The following is a 19,152-nucleotide window of genomic DNA, read 5'->3' as shown; positions in this document are numbered from 1 at the left end:
AGAATCTAAAAATGGCACCTTTGCCACGAACCCTTACTGGACGAATTGTTTGCCACGATGTTTTAATCTAATGCTTGACTCTGTCTATTTAAATAAAGACCTCACATCTGGGCTTTTTGAGGTACTTTTAAAAAGGTATCAAACAAAGCGCATGAATCTAAATGCACTTCTAAAGACCTTTTGTGTCAGATACGAGAATCAGCTTCCCAAATGAATGAATAACACAGTGGTTCGTGCGGGGAAGAGAAGTGAATACTGATGAGTCCAGGTATTTCTTTAAACAGAGAGAGCAGGCAGATCAGGACATATGAACCAGTGTTGTGTGTTTCAGAGCCACGTTTAAAAATGTATCTCTCTCATCTCTCTCTCTCTCTCTCTCTCTCTTTCTCTCTCTCTCTCTCTCTGTCTCTCTCTGTCTTGGGTGCTTGAGGGGATGTTTCTGCAGGGTGTGTTGGAGTGTGAGTCATCATCAGTGCAGACAGAGAAAGAAGGGAGAGGCATTCTTTAAGTCGAAGGCAGGGCTTATGGCAGCAATGCAGCAAGGATATAGCAAACACCCTGCATCTTTAAAAGGGATTCAAATCCACCAGGGATATCAAACAACAGCAGGCAATGGACTCCCAGCTGGTAAATGTAAACCTGCATGCCATGTCTGCGTGATGCAATGACACATCGGCACAGCTCAAATGTGCCTATTAAATGATCAGAGCGTCTGACACCAAAGCTTAAACGTTTAATAATAATGAGCCACCTTCCATTACGGCGATGTTACCGTAATAAGGACAGCCCTGCACACATGCCACAGAACTTCCCAAGATATGAAATGAAGTGGAGGGTAAATGTAGAGTGAGCTGAGATAAATGAAGGTGCCTGATTAGTTGGTAAGACAATCGGCACAAACTATGGCTGCATCAAGTTAAACTTTATATCCACGAGGGTTTCCTCAGAATCACACTGTGACAATGAAGCATAATGAAATAGTGTTCAACTAACCGACCGGGCAGGGGTGTCATCCTCTCAGAGGGAAATTTAAAAAATGTAAACAGGACCTTCGACCTCCATGATCTCATCAGTGTATCCATTAACATTTATAGGGGAATGAGCCAAATGCAAAGATACTTTCTGCAGGCATTTTTTTTTTGTTTGTTTGTTTTTGAGACGGCATGTTGAAAAGAATGGGACACAAAGACTTGACAGATTTGTTTCCTCGCTGATAGCTTTGACAGTTTGTCTTTATTTGGTACATTGGATGTTTGTCTTAATCTTTGGCTTTAATGTTGTCGTTTTAAGGGTTTAATCTCTGTTGACATAAGGGACTTTAATAGTGAAACATTTCCAGCCAAATGTTTGGACACACCTGATTGATGTGAACGTCATTATCTTGAAGACATTTTGATCTAAAGGCTTATGCTTAAATGTTCGACTTAAATGTGTTTCTTAAAACAGTAAAGATAAAAAAAAACCCCTTCTATTAGTAGGTCTGCCCGAGCTTACACTATCATAATAATCAAGTATACAGTGTTAGTGCTGTTGACCACACTTTGGATGTGTAGTGAATGTTTAACTGATACACTAACCTGTTAAAGAATAAGTTAACAATACTAAAACAAAATAATGTGCATTAGCTGTTACAACATGTGCCATCATTACGTTCAGGCTGAATGCTAAATGAGCCACGCTAAGAGAAGTACTGTGTAGGACTATTCTGTGGGGAGGGACGAAGAAAAGCTTATTTATAAGTTATACAATGCTGGCATGCTGATTTGATATCCAAGTAACAGATTTTTCCAGGAAAAATCAACTGCATACTCATTTCCTAATACAAAGAATAGTTCAGACACAATTAATGTTAATGTTCATGAAAATCTGTGAAATTATATTTTCGCATAAATGTCCAAATAGCCTCCGGGCCACAACACTAATATAAGGAGTAGCTGCTTGCTGAGAATAAAATCAATCCTTCATGTAAAAAACATTTGAGTTGAAGCCCAGCTTAAGGAAGCCGATAAATATTGTCTTGTTCTGTAAAGGTACAGTTCCCTTCATATCCAGGAGGCATCTTCCCCTTGGCTCCTGAAAGCCTTTACACTTGTTTTTAGAAGTCTCTTCAGACATCAAGAAGATTCTTGAAGGACATCACAAGAAGTAGTTGGAGCTATCTCACACCAATAATAATAAAACTTCGCAAAGGCTTTTTGAAGAGAAAAATGTTCAACCTAGAAAGAAATATTCAACCTAATTTGACTATCAATACCAAATCTGAAATGGGAAATTTGACTTTTTACCCCATTGCTGTTGCAATCTACAAGGAGGACTACGTTAACACAGTGTTGCTTTCAATTTCATCAACAGTAAAAATTTCAGCACTTTTTGTTTGGCCACACCATTAAAAGAGTGATCCCAAAACGAGTCTGAAGAAGGTCTGACACTGACAAAGACTGGCTACTTGTCCCATCGAGAAACATCAAACTGACAACATTCAGTCCACTTGCCTGAACTTTCCCTTGACGTCCTACAATTTCTCACTCACACTGTAGAAAGGTGACCTGGCCTTACCTTCTCCCACACAGAGACCGTGCAAGCCTTAAAGACGAGTTCCCTCATGTCCACACAGGCAGCAGGCAAACAAGCAGTTTGTTTGAGTCTCCACAAGTCAGTCTGAACTGTAGAACAGATGGCAGAGAGACAAACCTCCTTTCGCAGAGGTTTGAAACCGCAGCACAGGTCTGCAACCTGATCCTGAAGTTCACTTCAAGTCCATACTGCTATCCAAGCCTGCTGATTGAATTACTGCGTGCTGCGATAGCTACAGTCACCTAATAACGCACTGTTGCAGACTCTTACTGATAAGCAGTGTGTTAATATGACTCAATGCCAGCATTACAGCTACACATAGTAAAGGTAAAATGCTTCTTCTAATAATGTTAACTGGATTTTTTTTTTTTTTTGCTGCTTCTTCTTTTGCCCTCTAAGGGACGGGAGTAAAATATTTAGTCCCTGCTAAGTGGCTTGGTGCCATATTTTGCTCTGTGAAACCTCTGTCAGACCTCACTGTTAGTGCTGCAGCTCCTAGAGTAGGAGGTTGGCTGCTTGCTATTTTTTTTATTCCGATAGAACATACAAAATATAGGAGAGGTTTCTTCAATCTGATGTTGCGCTTATATTTACAGGACATTTTACAGGATTTTCCTGTAAAGCTGAGACATTAACAGACAAAGACAAAAAGGGGACAGAGATGTAAATCCAAGCAGATTACCAAGAAAATAACCTTTTGGTGAACTCATTGACCAAAAAAGTCATGTCAGCAGTGTGAGTCATTCTTAGTTGAACTGTCAAACACTTGTCCCTCAGGCTCATCCCAAAGTACCCCCTATGAAACAAAACCTCACAGAGGAAAACATCTCAAATGCAGCAAGAGACAGGAGTCTAAAGTTCAACAACAATCTCTTCGAGAAAAAAAACAAAAAAACTCTGAACCACTGAACAAAACGCTCCGATGAACAGGCATTCCCAGCAGAGACAAAGGAGCAATTTGAGGAAGCAGGAAAGGTTTATAACAGGATACAACAACAACAACACTCCAGACAAAGCAGATCGCAACTCTTCTGACACTATGAGTGGCCAGCTTATCAGTCATCCCCTCTGCCTGTATGAGAAATGCTGGCAGCCATCGTTGGCCTTTAATTCCACTCAGGCACCAATCCAATTAAAGGGCACCAGACTGAACCAAATCAGCCACCTCCTGATGACTTACAATCATACAGATTTCAAAATAAAGCTGGTGACGTCTCATACAAATATGCTAAACGTGTCCATATTTGTCCAACCTAAACAGTAATTCATGGCGTGTTGGGGAAAACGTTTTAAAGTGTACTGTGCAGGCACCACGTTGCTGGGAGTTGTTGTTTTTAAAAAAAATAAACAGTCTGTAATGACGATGACCCTCTTGTGCGGTGATATCCAATTCTTCGTGTTGACTTCAATTATTTACTCATTTTCATGGAACGCAGAAGCCATCGCTCAGCTGACTGCCCCTGCCCTCTCCCTGCTCACACATACGGGCAGAAATGAGACAGACGGAGAGGCATCTCGTCTGCTTGTTTTGATGTGAAACGGAGGTGAATGTCAAGACTATATTGGATTAAGAACATTAAGACAAAACAGAATCGGGAATCTGTAATGAAGTGACTGGTCAGCTGTTGGGACGTCAGCTGCTTATTGGAAGCCCTGCATTAAATAAGATGGAATGTCGGAGCACTGTTTGTCCATGAGCTAATCTGTACTTTTGGCCAGGACCAAATATGTACAGGTTTGCAAAAACTGCGATCACCCATCACAACTAAAGCACAAAGTGAATCTCCTGGGAAAGCTGCTTGTGTTGGAAGGGATGGATGAAAACACTCAAATTAGAGTTACCATGGCAAAATGCCTGAGACACGATCTATATAAACAGATGCTGCCAAGTTAAATGGAAAAGGAAAACCTCCTTTTATCATGTTTTGGTGTGAAGTCTTCAAAACTGCTTTTATACTTGACAGTGCAGCTTTGGGACTTCTATGACATGATTTGTAATTAGCCACTACATAATGGGAATGACCTTATTAAGCTGCTGCTGGGTCATAATCAGATTTAGGTTACCAAAACACATAAGCAACCAATCATTCTTCTCTACTGGGAACTGTCTCTTTAGTTATGTTTTCTTATCTCTGTCTCTTCAGATATTTCTCTTATCTCTGTTTGCACACGAGTGCAGGAACACACAAAGTCAGATCTGGCTTCAGGAGAGCCAGTATCGATATTAATGCACTGGCTGAGTCCATAAATATCAGTGGCCAGCCCGGAAATCAATGCAAGCCTGCAACATATTTTAATCTCCCAATGAAGGTCACATTACTCCAACGATGCTTGAGACGGTGAAGCTAACACAAAGTCTACTGAAGAACCGATCGGCTTTCGTATTCAAACCTGACCCTGCCCCCGCTCGAGTTATGTCACTGAACCAGAAACTGTACTGAGGAGTGTGAAAAAACACAGAGCTCATCAGCCATATATGGATTTTGAAAGGCATCGCACAGCAGTTGCTCTGGCTGCATCTGAAAGGCTGTTTTCAGGGTTTAGCCCTTTTGTAACTCATGTGCATTATAGATGAGGCAGAGTAGAATGGGAGTGTTCAGTCAAGCACTATCAGTTACCAGAAGGCCAATCTAAATCTGCCCCATCATGACTTACCTCTCTTTCAGAGCCACAGGCGTGACACAGGCTTCGAGCTCAGCCTCCCCCCCCCCCCCCCAAAAGGCAGCTTTAAACTACAGCATAACTGTCCAGCCTCATCAAGCTACACCGAACGACACTTTGTACTCATTTCTAAAAAAACGACTGTTTCCTGCCATCACGTGAATTTGTCACTCTGCTAACTGGACTTATGAAAGTTAGATGAACATTTTACGATCTTGTTAAAACCGGTTACATTATTAAAAGGGCACATTCATCCTGCGGGGCGAGAAAGACGGCGTGTAGCAGATTGAAATTTTAATAAGCTCATTGCTGTGGCTAGAGATTGAGATACTTGGCAGAGATTTACCTTTGAAATCCTGAGTATGGGCATGAGATGATTAACCATGCTGTATCATGCATGCTCTCCAGCGGGTCAAGAGACGGGAGGTTCTATGAACCTGTGATGAACCCATTAGCTAGCATTGTTTCAGACACAGACACAGAAGCAACGTCTCTCCTGTTAGTTCTAATGTATTCTCTTTAAATTTCGTATTATAAAATGCTGCCAGGACTACATATATGTTTCACATAACAGATTGTATTTAACAATACTGATATTGCATTCTGTGACCTTAAATGTGCATGTTTTGCAGCAGAGGGGATTTTTCCTTCCTGTAAATTGAACAAATACAGAGATTAGTTGTAGTGTGATGCTACAGCAGAAAGCCATCATGACAGACTAAAGGAAGGTGGTTCAGAAACACGTGACCCTGGAGGAGACTGGAAAGGACTCTCTTCCTCTCTCGACTATCTCTGATGAGGCTGTGATAAACGTTATCTCGGCATCATAAGTGTGCTGTTATCTGCGTAGTAAAGTCTGAACCACCGACTGCATACAGTGCTGCGTGTTCATATGTTTATGTGTGTGTGTGTGTGTTTGCCCCTCGTCTGTGTATGTGCTAGCACTAGACACCCTGTGTGTTAAATCATGCCACACACCCCGCCAGCTTCTTGCAGACCTGTTACAGCAGAGAGGCAGCGGGCTTTCTTCCAACAGCAACACAATCTTACAGTTTACATTCATGGCTGCTTCTTGCAGGAAATAAAACAGGAATCAGAATCACTGACTAGGAATGGTTAAATGATTTCCCTTTCTTAACACTGGTTTGTTTGTCAAATAAAGAATGATAATACTGATACTAATTCAATAAAATAAATGTTAATTGTCAAGCTGATTTCTGCAGGTTTTTTTCTAATTCACATAATCCCAAGTGTCTTCATTGGTTCCTTTGATGGTTATTATTCAAGGTTAACTAGAACTGTTTTTTAACGTGGAAAAAAAACCATTAAGTCAGATCTGTAGAAGAAGTGAACAAGGACAATCTATTGCATTTAAAGCTCCTGTGAGGATGTCTTCAATAAGGCCTACGACAAAAACAAGCCCATCTGTCAAAAGATGACTCATGGAGATTTTTAAAGTTTGTTACCACTGCAGCAGGGCAGGTGTCAGAAGGAGGAGGTTAACAGAACTCGCCTTAAACGGTATTTGATTCAACATTTTCTACAGCCAAGATTCACTGTGAATGGTAACGCAGGATGAGAAGAGGTAAGAGGGAGCATTTTGTCTAATATACGAGGTGTCAAATTTTACAAAATTAAAACGTTGCACTGAGGAGCTTTAAAGTATATGTTAAATAGATAGTTGAAATTAACTTGTTTATTTTCTTTACAAACGACAGGTCGGGTGGTATGTAATGATAAGGTACGTCAAGTTAACTGTTAAGCTGTTGTCAAATATGTATAAAAAGAAAACTATAGACAACAGAGCAAATATTTGAACCATCTGTCTGTGCGTTTGTTAGTCGAGCTTCTCGACAACCATTCATCCGATCGACGTCACACTTGGCTGATGTGTCCCTGAGGATCCAAGGAAGTGCTGATGATCAGTAAAAGATTTGTGCAAAAGATTTGTTCAACGAGACATTTGGCCAGTGTTTTTTTGCGTCACTGAGTTGACAAGTCACACACACAACTATACTTCAACTTATAATAGAAGTTTAACGTTACCATTTCGTTTAGCTAAATGGGCGCTATCTTTACTAAATACTCTCAGACTTTCTGTCTGACTGTAAATACTGTCCTTTTGAACATTTAACGTTAGTCTGCCAAGCTTTTGAATTTATGCTAACATGACGTTAGCTAAACATTGTTAACAAAAGTCGGATGAAATTATTTGTCCAGGATGAAATCACTGAGTCAATGTTGTGTAACTTCATTTGCTAACATAACACTGTGCTAAGCCTAAGGCATTTTGTGTGAATCCCCTTTGCCTAGCTGTTATTTAATGTTAACATTATGTTGCTAACGTTAATGTTTTCCTTACAGCTTTCCTCTTTTCTAAACAGAAAGCTGTAACTTGCGTGTATTCGCACAGTGATGGTAAATGTTAGTCTATGTATATAAGATCACCCTCCATCATGTCATATCTGGAATTCAGTCCAAGAATAATGTTGTTGAATCCCTGCGCCTCAATCTTATCAACCCCTATCATCTGTGCTGTCATGACAAGAACAGACAACTAGTTATGTCATGGCAGGTTTATTTTTCAATGCCTAAAGATGTGCATGTGAAGTCATTTCACTGAGCACAACACTTCACATTGTACCTAGCACTTCCCGACCAGTCGTCGGACGTCCGACGTTCTGACCAGACACATGACCGACAGGTACATTCTGAACAGGCAATGCAATAGTCTTAAATGCTCAAATTGGTTGATATCATAAATCACAGCTGAACTTGTAACAATAGATGTGATGAAAACAACTAACAAGTGCACAACGGTATTCATCACATTTAGCAGAAGACTCTCAGAAATCTGCAGTTTTATGGAAGAAAGCAATTTACTCCTGGGGTTCAGATGGTCTAAAGGTCGGGTCACACCTCATGTACTGTATAGAGGCAATAGTCCTCCAAGTGGGCGGGCTGGTTCAAGTCTAAACTGGGGCTCCTTTCCGGTATGTCATTCCCCACTCAATCTGCCTTATTTCCAACTCCATCCACTGTATAAACAAAAGATGCCCAAAAATAAATATTTAAAAAAGGACACATGAGGTTTATTTACTGACATTGCAGACCTGAGACTGCTAATAAATTCATAAACTCTCACATAGAGGTTCTTTCTCCCGGATGGACCTTGTACATCGAGAAGACAGTGACTGTTAAGTAAGTGCAGTGGAGAAGCAGAGCAGGCTGCTGAGTGGATGGTGTGTAGCCAGAACGGTGTGTGGTCCTGGGTCATCCAGCAGCATTGGACTGTTAATAAGGAGGGTAATTGAATTAGAGGATCAGTGGAGGCCTGTAGTGTGGGCGCCACATGGCTCTAATTTCATTATAAGTGATGTAAACATGTGGTTGTGCCCCAGTGCAGGGCCTCCCACAGCAAAACATGCACCAACGCATTCATTTTGTTCAACCAATGAACAAAATAAAAATGAATGATAAAAGCACACTCCTGTTCTCAATGATATGTAGTTCCACCATACATATATTTTTGTGTGTTTGTCGTACTGCTCTCTGTTGATTCTCAGCTATGTGATATTTATCTCTGAATATGAATAATTATGAATAAGGGATCCTTCTGGCATGGATGGTGGTGTAGGAGGATAAAGACACCAAGTTTGACACCAGAGAATATTTTTAATTTATGTTCAGAAGAACATGATGAGTACAGCCTATGAGTGTATGACAGTTTGTTTTTTGTTTTTTTTATCAGTGTGATTCATATCTATGATCAGAACTCGAATGTGCCTTTGGCATGATGATTCAACTGACCATCAGACTGAGCACAGCTGAGTAAAGCTGCAGGTCTGACTGTAGGCCTGCTCTCACTGATGAATAGTTATTAGGGCAGGAGTTAACCAAGGAGAAACTGTTCACATCTCTAATAAGTCTTGCCCCTTGCCATCTCAGCTGTGACACTGAGGCACTCAGAGACAGATGGGGAGTCGGTCACACTCTGAGCTTTTCATTAAGTAGGTGGGCCTATCAGAGCACAGAACAAGCATGGATGGATGCGGAGACAGAAATAGTGCAGTTCCTACAATTTGTTGGCAAAACATCACAAATCAAAATTCTGGCAGCAAATGTTCTCCACTTTAAACAACACATCTATTCATTCATCCCACATCGATCAAACACTCAGAGCTGAAAAATGCTCAAACCTTGCTGCAACTAACTTTGACAGATGTGCCTATATTTTTTGGACTCCTTTGAAAGCCTGCCTATTTATCTTAGAACTGTAGCCATGCAACAGATCGGCAGGAAATGTGGAGGAAGACAGACTTATTGGTATGTGATAAAGAAACATCCAAGATCACTACTGTTAGTTTTGCTAGACTTTAATTTAATTTTTAATTAGACAATTTAAAGAAATACTGTGTCACTTATGTGAAAATACATATTTTTTCGTAATGCAAACAAAAGTTTAAATAATATAACCACAGTTTTCTTGATTCATTGGATTGAGTGGTTTTGCCCATATAAAAGAAGAATTGTTGTTTTTTACAGATGCACCAGTTGACCAGCTGGTGACCAGAGTGGGACCATTTTTTTTGCCCATTCAGCCATGACCGGCCGGTCCTCTCAAATATATCTGCTTCTACTCTGTGCAAACTTCAACTGAACACACGAGCTGCCCTTTTCCTGTAATGCACACAGCTACACAGAGACTAATGTGGTAGCTACACACAAAGAAGCCAACAAGACAGCAGTGTGGATGTGAGGTGCCTGTCAGCAGATGCAAAAAAAAAAAGACCTACTAGATGGTAAACAAAGACTGTTTTAATTATTTCATTCTATTAATTTAATTAATTCTTTGTCGCAACGTATCTGTCACCAAGCAGTAAGAAAGACAGAGGTCGCCAGGTAAGAGCAAGCCATGGTTTAAGGAATGGTCATGAGTTGTAGTTATTTGATGTATAATACATCATCCTTTCAGGACTCAGGGACTGTGCAGCTGAAGAGAGTGAAGCATGTTTTATTACACATGAGAACACTGCTTATTTTAGTGTTGCATGAATGTTTTAAGATCATGGTCACTTTGTGTAAATTTACACGCAATGTACGAGCAATTTAAAGGGGCGCTACCATTAGCATGCTGGCACAACAATGCAGCTTGAGTTTTGTCATCTACTGGATCAGAAAGTCGCACATTCTTCCTTTAAAGCAGTCCTTCTCAAATAGTGGGGCGCGGCGAGGTGTCAGGGGCAACTTTCAGTATTGCAAAGTTTCTGACAGGAGTGAAAAGAAAAACAGAGGAGGCGTTCTTCAAGTCAAGAAAAGCAAGTGACGATAACCGGCATAATCCTAATAAAACCAGGGAATACAACATCATTTTGATAATCAGCTAATTGCAGTGTCGGAGAATAACACCCGCCATGCGCAGGTAGATTTTCCGTTTGGTGAGTATTTCAGCGGGCTATCTGCCACAAAGCGGGTAATTTACCCAAAAATCATCAAAACTATGCTATTAGTATATAAGGCATTTTATGTAGCTGCAGCTATACTCCTCTTTCTGCCACCATGACTACGGAGCACATACACGTAACACACTGGAGCGCCATGACAAAAAATATTTGAGAATCACTGCTTTAAAGATAGAAAATCGAAACCGCCCCCTAACCAGAATGTGCATATCAGACACACCAGACAGTTTCTTTCTACAGTTGTATTCTTGATAAAGAATACTGTAAAGAAGAAAACTGTAAATCTGTACTTGTATACAAAGTAAACAAATGTTCACCAAGCAAATGTTTCTGCTTTGTTGCTATTGATTCACTGATTTAACAAATGTTTAAACCAGCACAATTAAGATATGGAGAACTGTAAGTTTTGTTATATCTGAAAGTGATTGAAACAAAAAAAGTTTAATTTACTCTATGAAATAATTTACAATTGATAATTTACAGGCAGAAAGTTTAGACAGTCCCTTTGGTTGATCTCCAAAAACTCCTGCAGTCAAACACTAACGCACACAACAAGTCTTCTAACAGAGGAAAACGTTATGCAATAACAACACAGTATCTGTGAAATTCCTTCTTCAGCACAAATCTGTGCACATAAAAGAAGACAAACAACAAGGGTGGAAAAAAAAACAAAAAGTGCAAAAATCTCTGGGGCAAAGTTAAAAAAAAGTAACTTTCATGAAAATTGCTCACAGGAGATCTCACTCAGCTAAGACGTACCGGTTTCAGACAGCTGTGTTCACAAGGAAGATACCTTCAACAGGGCGTGTCCGCCGTTTGTTGATTGCATCTCCATCATAAGATAACAGAGCTGCCGGCTAATGGAGCCTGCTGAAGAAGTGCCTCATGCTCTGTCAATTTTTCATTACTGCTTCACTCAGCTCTACGCAGGAACGTTCAGTATTGTAATTACTGTTTCTACACCAATCTTTCAGAATCCATAATCGGCTGTTTTGTCCGCTTCAGAGGACCAACAACGTCACCCCGAGCCCACCCACCCCAGTTCATTTCTGTTGACTGAGAGGTGTAAAATGTCTACTCTTTCAAGGGTGTTATAAGAAGAAGAAGATACAGTGAACTGGGACTGAATGAATAGAATAGCAGCCAAATTAAACCTTAATGTCTACATTTCATATTAAACAACTGTTCAGTGTCAAAAAGCTCATGCAGACAAATGCGCAATTCAATTTTCTTTTCACAGAGTCCATGTGTGGTTGTGTAGGGAATACAGCACATGGTTGAAATGGCAAGTGAACCCTCAAGAAATGTTGACGAGCTAATTATCAAGTTGTCATGTCACAAGCAGGCATAGAATTTAAAAATAAAGTTCACACCACCCTCATTGCACAAACAATCACAGTTGGTAGTGCGAACCTAGCACCCCTAGAGACCATACAGCTGGCGAACTTTAAAACGAGAGGGCCGCGCTCTCAGTGTGTGATAAGAAGGTTGGAGGGGTTGTGAATATTATGGGCTGCTCTGAGTTTCTGCAATATATCACAACCAAGGTGCCAAAAAAAAAAAATCTATTTCCTCTGTTACCATTGCAACCAGTTAAATTTACTCTTCATTATGAGCAGGAGGAGGCTGCTTATAACCAAGCTTCAGTGAATGGAACAGTCAAACGTGTCACCCATTACTTCACCCTCTGTGAAAACAAGTGTCTGGAAGTGCTAAGAAAACACAGGACAGAAAGGCAGCAGCCCCATGGACACACACACACACACACACACGCACACACACACACACAACTTATCCCCTTTGCGTAAGCACCACACTGAGGTCTAATCGATGCAGCTCATTCATATTGAACCGCAGACATCAGGGGAAGCCGGGGGAATTACAAGCAGCCTCCATTGTAAGATCGCAGCCTGGAGGAAGCCTAAAGGAAAACAAAGCCAGCTCCACTCTGGAAACCTGCTGTTTACTGTCCTTGACGACGAGGTCCCCTCACTCCAAGGGAAATGAATCGGTACAGGTAGATCAGACAATCAAGACATTGATGAAGATCAAAACTCCATCTTCTTGAGATGTTAAGCATTAACTGTTAGCAAAGCAACAATTTCACCCCATAATGGATTTGATAAATAGTAAATGGATTGCACTTCTATAGCAGCTTTCTTGTCCCGCAGTCTTTCTAGTAACAAACTGTACACTACTTATCAACATCACAGACAAATACATTCATGGCAAAGGCTTCTATGCAAAGTGTCAATCTGCCCATAAGGATCTAATCTCCCTTTTATCATACTAAGCCTTAAACAGCAAATCAGGGTTTAATGGCGTGCCCAAACACACTATGTCAGGTGTAGTGGATGGACCATTGGTCCAACTACCAATATTCCAGTGGATATATGTACATAGAGATGTCCATAATTTCCCTGAATTTCCCTCGGGATCAATAAAGTATCTATCTATCTATATCTATCTATCTATAATATATACGCCATGTACAAAATATCAGCTAATGAACTAAAAGGTACCAAAATATTTGACTCAGCACCAATGTGCAGCGCAGGTTGTCAACAGTTAAGTAGTTGATGGCCTTGTGGTTTTTTTCGCCCCTCATGAATGGTGGTTATAGTGCTTCAAGTGGTCAGCCCAGGTTCAAGTCTGACCTGCAGCCCCTCTCCTTCATGTCCTTTCCCAATATCTCCCAATGTCCTACTCAATCCACTAACCGATCAAATAAAGGCAAAAAGGCCCAAATACATATTGATGCCACAAACTTGAATTGGTTGCCAAGCAATGCTTACAATAAATGACAAAATAAAATGACAGTTCAATTCAAATTCAAATTCAAAAAACTTTATTTGTCCCCGGGGGGCGATTCAAGGGCACACAAAGCAGCAAATAATGACAGTGTAACTATACTAAAAGGTTTAAACTAATGATGCACAGGGAAATATAATCTGCAAACAACTTTCATTGACTCAGTAACCTCCTCGGACAGGGAAGGTTTACTGTAAATGTGTCCCTCTGTTTGGGATGGTAATCATGACATACCAACAAAGCTGCCATTATGGCCTCAATTAATCCAAATGATGTTTCTAATTGAACACGAGTAGAAGGGAGCAAGGCTCATTTCAAAATTAAACCAGTAACTGGAGGGAAAAATAACTCATGGTTCACAAATTCACAATCAGAGGCAGGGAAAGGAACATAAAAGCCAGACAACTGCTGAGAGCAAATGCCTCCACAGTCATCTTCAACTGCCCCTAATGGTCCATGCCCAGTCCTTCACCAACAAGCATTTTTCTCCTTTTAACACGGAGAACTCACCAGTAGTTTCTGCTTTTGCCTCTGGTGGCTCAAGGTCTCAGGGCCAAGTCTCAGAGCTCTGCTGTTGGCCTCTAGAAGATGAAAGCTGTCCACACGCTGCACATCCGGGAGCTGGAGGGGCGGGACTTCATTTCGAAGCTGTGGGACAAAACAGAACTGAGTTGGTCATATCAATGTAGTAATAATAGCACCGAGTAACTTTATGATAAATATAACCCTTCCACTACAGGTAGTGGTTGCTATCACAGTTCAGGGGTTGACATTGGGGCGATGTCAAATTCTTGGATATCAATGGTGCCTCCACTTTAAAAACTGTCCCCGGACTTTTGATTCTGAAAATAAAAGTAAAAAATGTTCACCTCCAAATGAAGAAAGGGAACATGTGATGCAAAAGTAATTCATTTCAAAACTTTTTTCTTCTTTCATGACTCCTTCCTCCGTCTCGACCTGGGCTGGCTGGTTAATTCTGTGAGTCTGGCTCTTGACCCTTCTGTTCTGTGTCACTCTCCACCGACTCTTCTTGGGATTCATTTTTATCAAAATAGTGTTTTTGCCATGCTTCTTGCCGGAAACCTATGGTTTAAAAATAATTTAACCATACTAGTTTATGAGAGAAAATGTCCAAGTGTACAGTCTGAGTGTACATGGCACGCGGCGGGACTGACAGCAGTGAAGCCGTGGCGGCGGCTGCTTTTAACTGTGACACGCCTGTGAATGTCGCTTATGAAACATTAATGCTCTTATAGTGACTAAAAAGATTCTCCCAAGAATCAATGATAACACACCAAAACATTGGGAGTTACAAATAAAGTGTTACTGTCTTTTTTACTTCAACTGGACAGAGCAGGCTCTTACAGTGTGCAATATCAACTCTTATTTGACTGAATTATCTTTGTATATCATTCACATTTATTTCTAATGACTTTCTGCTAATGCTTTATCATCTTATTCTATGTTATTCCATTGTATTTTAGTGTTTTATTAGCTTAACTATGTCCTTCATTGTTGTATTTGTCTTTTGAACGTCATCATTGTAATCCTATTCCTGTTTCTCCTCATTACAAACGCATGTTAGCTTTCCCTCATTTTGTCAGTTCTTGTTTATATTGAGTATTTTTTTCAACCTAGTTTTTGTTTTTAACCATGTGCAAGGCTTGGAGGGTAAAGTGTATGGAGGAGGGTTTCTGATTGTTGTTATCACTCCATATGAAGTGTGTATAAAGCACTTTGAAAAGTGCAAAAGCAGGTCTAAAATGTGATATTTGTATTTACTTCACATAAAACCTCAACCACTATACTACTAAGGCCCCCTAGTGATGAAATCTGCTAGCACTCTGAGTGTAGTTGAGTGGCCCCTCAGAGTTACCAGGTGGTCTGAGTGGAAAAACAGCTAACAGCTACACTCACAGTGCAAACAGTGAATTCAACCTTCATCTATCCTCACAGTATCTGTCTCATCAAAGAAAGAGTAAAGTATCTAGTGGACTATCTGCCCACCAGCAGCAAACACAATGAACCTGTGTCTCGCTGTTGTCCAATTCAGAAAAAAATACAAATAATTGAAATAGAAAACATTTTGTAACAATAGACAGTCTGTGAAATCCAATGAAAGTCTTATTATGGTGGATAGTGTAGTGTGTACTTTATTGTGTTATTCACGTCAGCCAGACTCTTTTACAGTTATGTTTAGTCACTCTCCAAAATCTGCACAACAACCATGCAACATGTTGAACCAGTGTATCAATGAAAAATAACACTTAAGTACTCATTCAACCAGATACTTACAAACCCAAGTATAAGATGCCAACGAGGTAAAATAACATCCTCTCTCCATGCTCAACCACTTAGCTAGCAACGCTGATAGCACTACCTAAACTGCTTGTTATTGCCAAGCTAGTGGAGCTGGCTGGAAATAATAATGCCCCCTGTTCAATTATTCATGGCTCCAGTCAGGTGGAACCAGATGCTGCCTTTGTGTCATAGAGGGAGGGAGAGCTGTAACTCGACTCAAGCATGGAAGGCCAGCGCTACATGGAGGTAAAAGCTTCATGGAACAAGCGTGGATGCTGCTGGCTACAAACAAAACACAGGATGTCATGACACTTGCAGGAAAATGTCACGTGGAAACGGCGTATACAGACAGTGGATAAAGGTTCAGTAGGGTGGTCTAAATGTAGGCGAACCCTGAGGTGCTGCTTTAAGCTTACTCGCCTTGTGTTATTTTCGCTTTGTACCCCAGTCTGACATTTGTGGCCCTGGCCAGAAGATGACCTTTTTAATACATGCCATGTTTTAGAGCTGAATACTAATGCTATGGTGTTGTGTTCCCGCCACTCATGGGAAAAAGCTGTGCTATTTTTAGCCACATGTCCCCAGCTGCACATCTTAAACCCGGGGCCAATGGGCAATTAGTGTTTGTTTCTAATGGTGGAAGGCAGCGCCTTAACCTCACGAACACAAACAGACATCTGGACAAAGGCTCTCTCTGTCCTGCCCCATTTGCTGCCAGGGAACAGCTCCTAAAGCCACGCATCCCCTCCATCCACCTCAACTCTATTAGGTTGTATACGACTCCATGATGAGTCCAAATAACAAAGTCTTTGGGCCATCAGCTTTGCTCGTCCCAGTATGTGTTTCGGAAAGAACAAGGAATTTCTCTAATTGTAAAAGAAAAAAAAATCTTTTACAAATAAATCAAAGCAAGAAATCCAACTCAAGGTTGAGAACAAGGTCACTTTCAGAATGTCTTATTCTAAATAATATTTGCAGACAATTCCGGTGAATTGTCACATACGTTATTGACATAATAGTTTATGACTACAAGTTTTCAGAGCTGTGATTTAAAGGTAAGATTCACAAACATTTCATTTGTGTAAACATGAACTTCTGGATCATTCACGCACAAATGATCTGATGGAATGGCATTTCAAAGAGCAAGATCAAATTCTTTGTGATCATTTGTCACGGCTGGAATGAAGCTGTTGCTGTTTCATAGTAGAAGGAAGTATTCATGCAGGTATTTCTAATTCATACAAATTAGAACGTTTTGCATAAATTCATGTTGGGCTGTAGTCGATTGACTGATCAGCATCTTTAAGATTATACCCTGGATGATCAAATATCTGGCTTAACAGGTTTTATAAATCAGTTTGGGAGACAGTATGTCATGACGGCCTCTTTAATCCATTTAAGTCAGGACAAAGTCAATTCAATCCGCCTTATTACAGCTTCTTCATGCAATTAGCCTATGGCCCTGTTGGATGACGGGACAATATGGAGGCTGTGGATTGGTCAGAGGGTTTATCAACTCCACAGGGGCCTGAAACATAGGACAATGTTGAGTGTCCTAATGTACAGCAAACAGAGATTGATCACCACAAAGAGGGGATTCTTTTGCAGCAGCAGCCAATGCATAGATGAGCTTTGTTCAAGTAATCTGTGAAATTCCACTCGATTAGAGTCAATAACATCCCCACATAAACACAGAGCATTAACCGTGGAGCATTAATTATCATCAATATTAAAATGCTTCAGAAACAGAAAATGTGCCTTGAACGCACATGAAGAGTGAGCCTGTCACACTGCCTGCCAATAACGTGTTATCAAACAGTGTGCAGTGAACTTCCATCATGCTTGACAATACAAGGAGAAGGGTCCAGGATGTCTGTGGTGAGGACATGAACATTGGATATGATGTTCTACAACCATCTCAGACTTCAGATTCAGATTCTTTATTGTACCACAAGGGGAAAAGGGGTTTTGCAGCAAGAGACAAGAAACACGAGGACATCACCCCAAACTCTAAACCAAAACAAAATTAAGAAATCAGGCAACATAACAAAAATATAAAACATTATAAAATACTACAATAAAATCAGCCAAGAGCTCAAACAAAAAAGGTCATTCCTACCAATAGAGTCGGATCCCGCCTTGCTACCTCCTGCTGTCATTTGAAAGCCGATCAAACAAATCAGTGCTCATATCACTCTGTACTATTATCTGTTTAACATATCATTTAGTTGAATTAACTTGTGCCAAAGAAAACTGAACACTTTTTGGTATTGAAAGAAAGGCCTAATACATTGATGACGTAGCAGTCACACTAAGCTAAACATGTAAGCAGAAAGGCAGAGACAGAGACAGGGATTGAACCTGCAGGATAAGCTTTTTTATTACAAAGCAAATCCTTAAAAATAATCATCACTGCCTCTGGATTTTGGCAAGATCCACGTAATCACCCTCAGCAGCCGCCCTCATGCATAAATGTCAACCTTTCAGAACAGGACCACACAGCCCTTCACCTTCCTAAACTGAACACAAACACAAACCAACAGTTCAGAGAGAGCAGCAGAACTCTGTCATAGTCTTCCTCAATGGGCTGTAGGTTTTGTCTTGTTGTTGTCGTGTCAAAAAAAAAAAAAACACAGTTAAACCTGTTTTTCAGTCCAAAACAAGAAAGCTGGTTAAAAGACAGAATTTAACAGTTTCAGTAAAAAAATAAAATTAAAAAAAAGTTGTTGTTGAACAGTCTTCGGCCGAAAAACAAAATTTCCCCAAGGGTTTGTGAACCTAGCTGATGCTCACATTAGCTCAGCATGTTTGTAGGAACTCAGTTGTTTAACCACAGCCGAAACCCTCTATTACTACTCTGCATACAGACCGGGGATAAAAACCAGAAGAAAAGCTTAAACGCTTTGCAGAATACATTCACTCAATTCAATTACAACTACAACAGTGCTATGTGGGGGCTAATTCTGCATTTACTTGGCATAAAGAAAAAAAACACTTATTTCTTCTGAGCGATCCGTTGTGTAGTTTCTTATCATTTTTTCGCAAACCCAAATAAAGATTTTTCAACCGCCCAGCCCTAGATCCACCTCAGCTAAGTTCCAGGGTCTCTAATCTCATACTGTTTACACCTGATCAGTGTTTTTCATCTGATTGGGTGGACAGCCCTGATCAACCCTAGAAGCAATCAATCATGAATGCAGCCAGATCCCTAGGGCGATTACTAGCCACTCTCCTCTGACCTTATTTGACATTTTTAATTATTTTTTAAAAATTAGTGATTGCTTCCCATATTTTATTTTATTTAACTACTTGTTATTTTAGCCTTTTTTCTTTCACACCAATA

At 40.4% G+C, this 19,152-nt stretch overlaps 1 protein-coding gene across 13 annotated transcripts in view; it reads right to left on the bottom strand.

Annotated features, from left to right (window-relative positions):
• Positions 1–19,152, bottom strand: part of rimbp2b (RIMS binding protein 2b) — a 92,266-nt gene that overhangs the window by 65,051 nt on the left and 8,063 nt on the right. For all 13 annotated transcript variants that reach the window (XR_013779958.1, XM_079353823.1, XM_079353828.1 and 10 more), the window contains one exon: positions 14,019–14,156. Coding sequence is in view for 12 of the 13 variants with exons in the window: in XM_079353823.1 (XP_079209949.1) it covers positions 14,019–14,156 (138 nt within the window). In the remaining variant the exon portion in view is untranslated. The remainder of the gene's footprint in view (positions 1–14,018; positions 14,157–19,152) is intronic.

This window comes from Symphodus melops (genome assembly GCF_947650265.1).
Source record: "Symphodus melops genome assembly, chromosome: 1".
Classification (NCBI taxonomy): domain Eukaryota; kingdom Metazoa; phylum Chordata; class Actinopteri; order Labriformes; family Labridae; genus Symphodus; species Symphodus melops.
The sequence above is the reverse complement of the archived record's forward strand: the minus strand, read 5'-3'. Positions and strand labels throughout refer to the sequence as shown.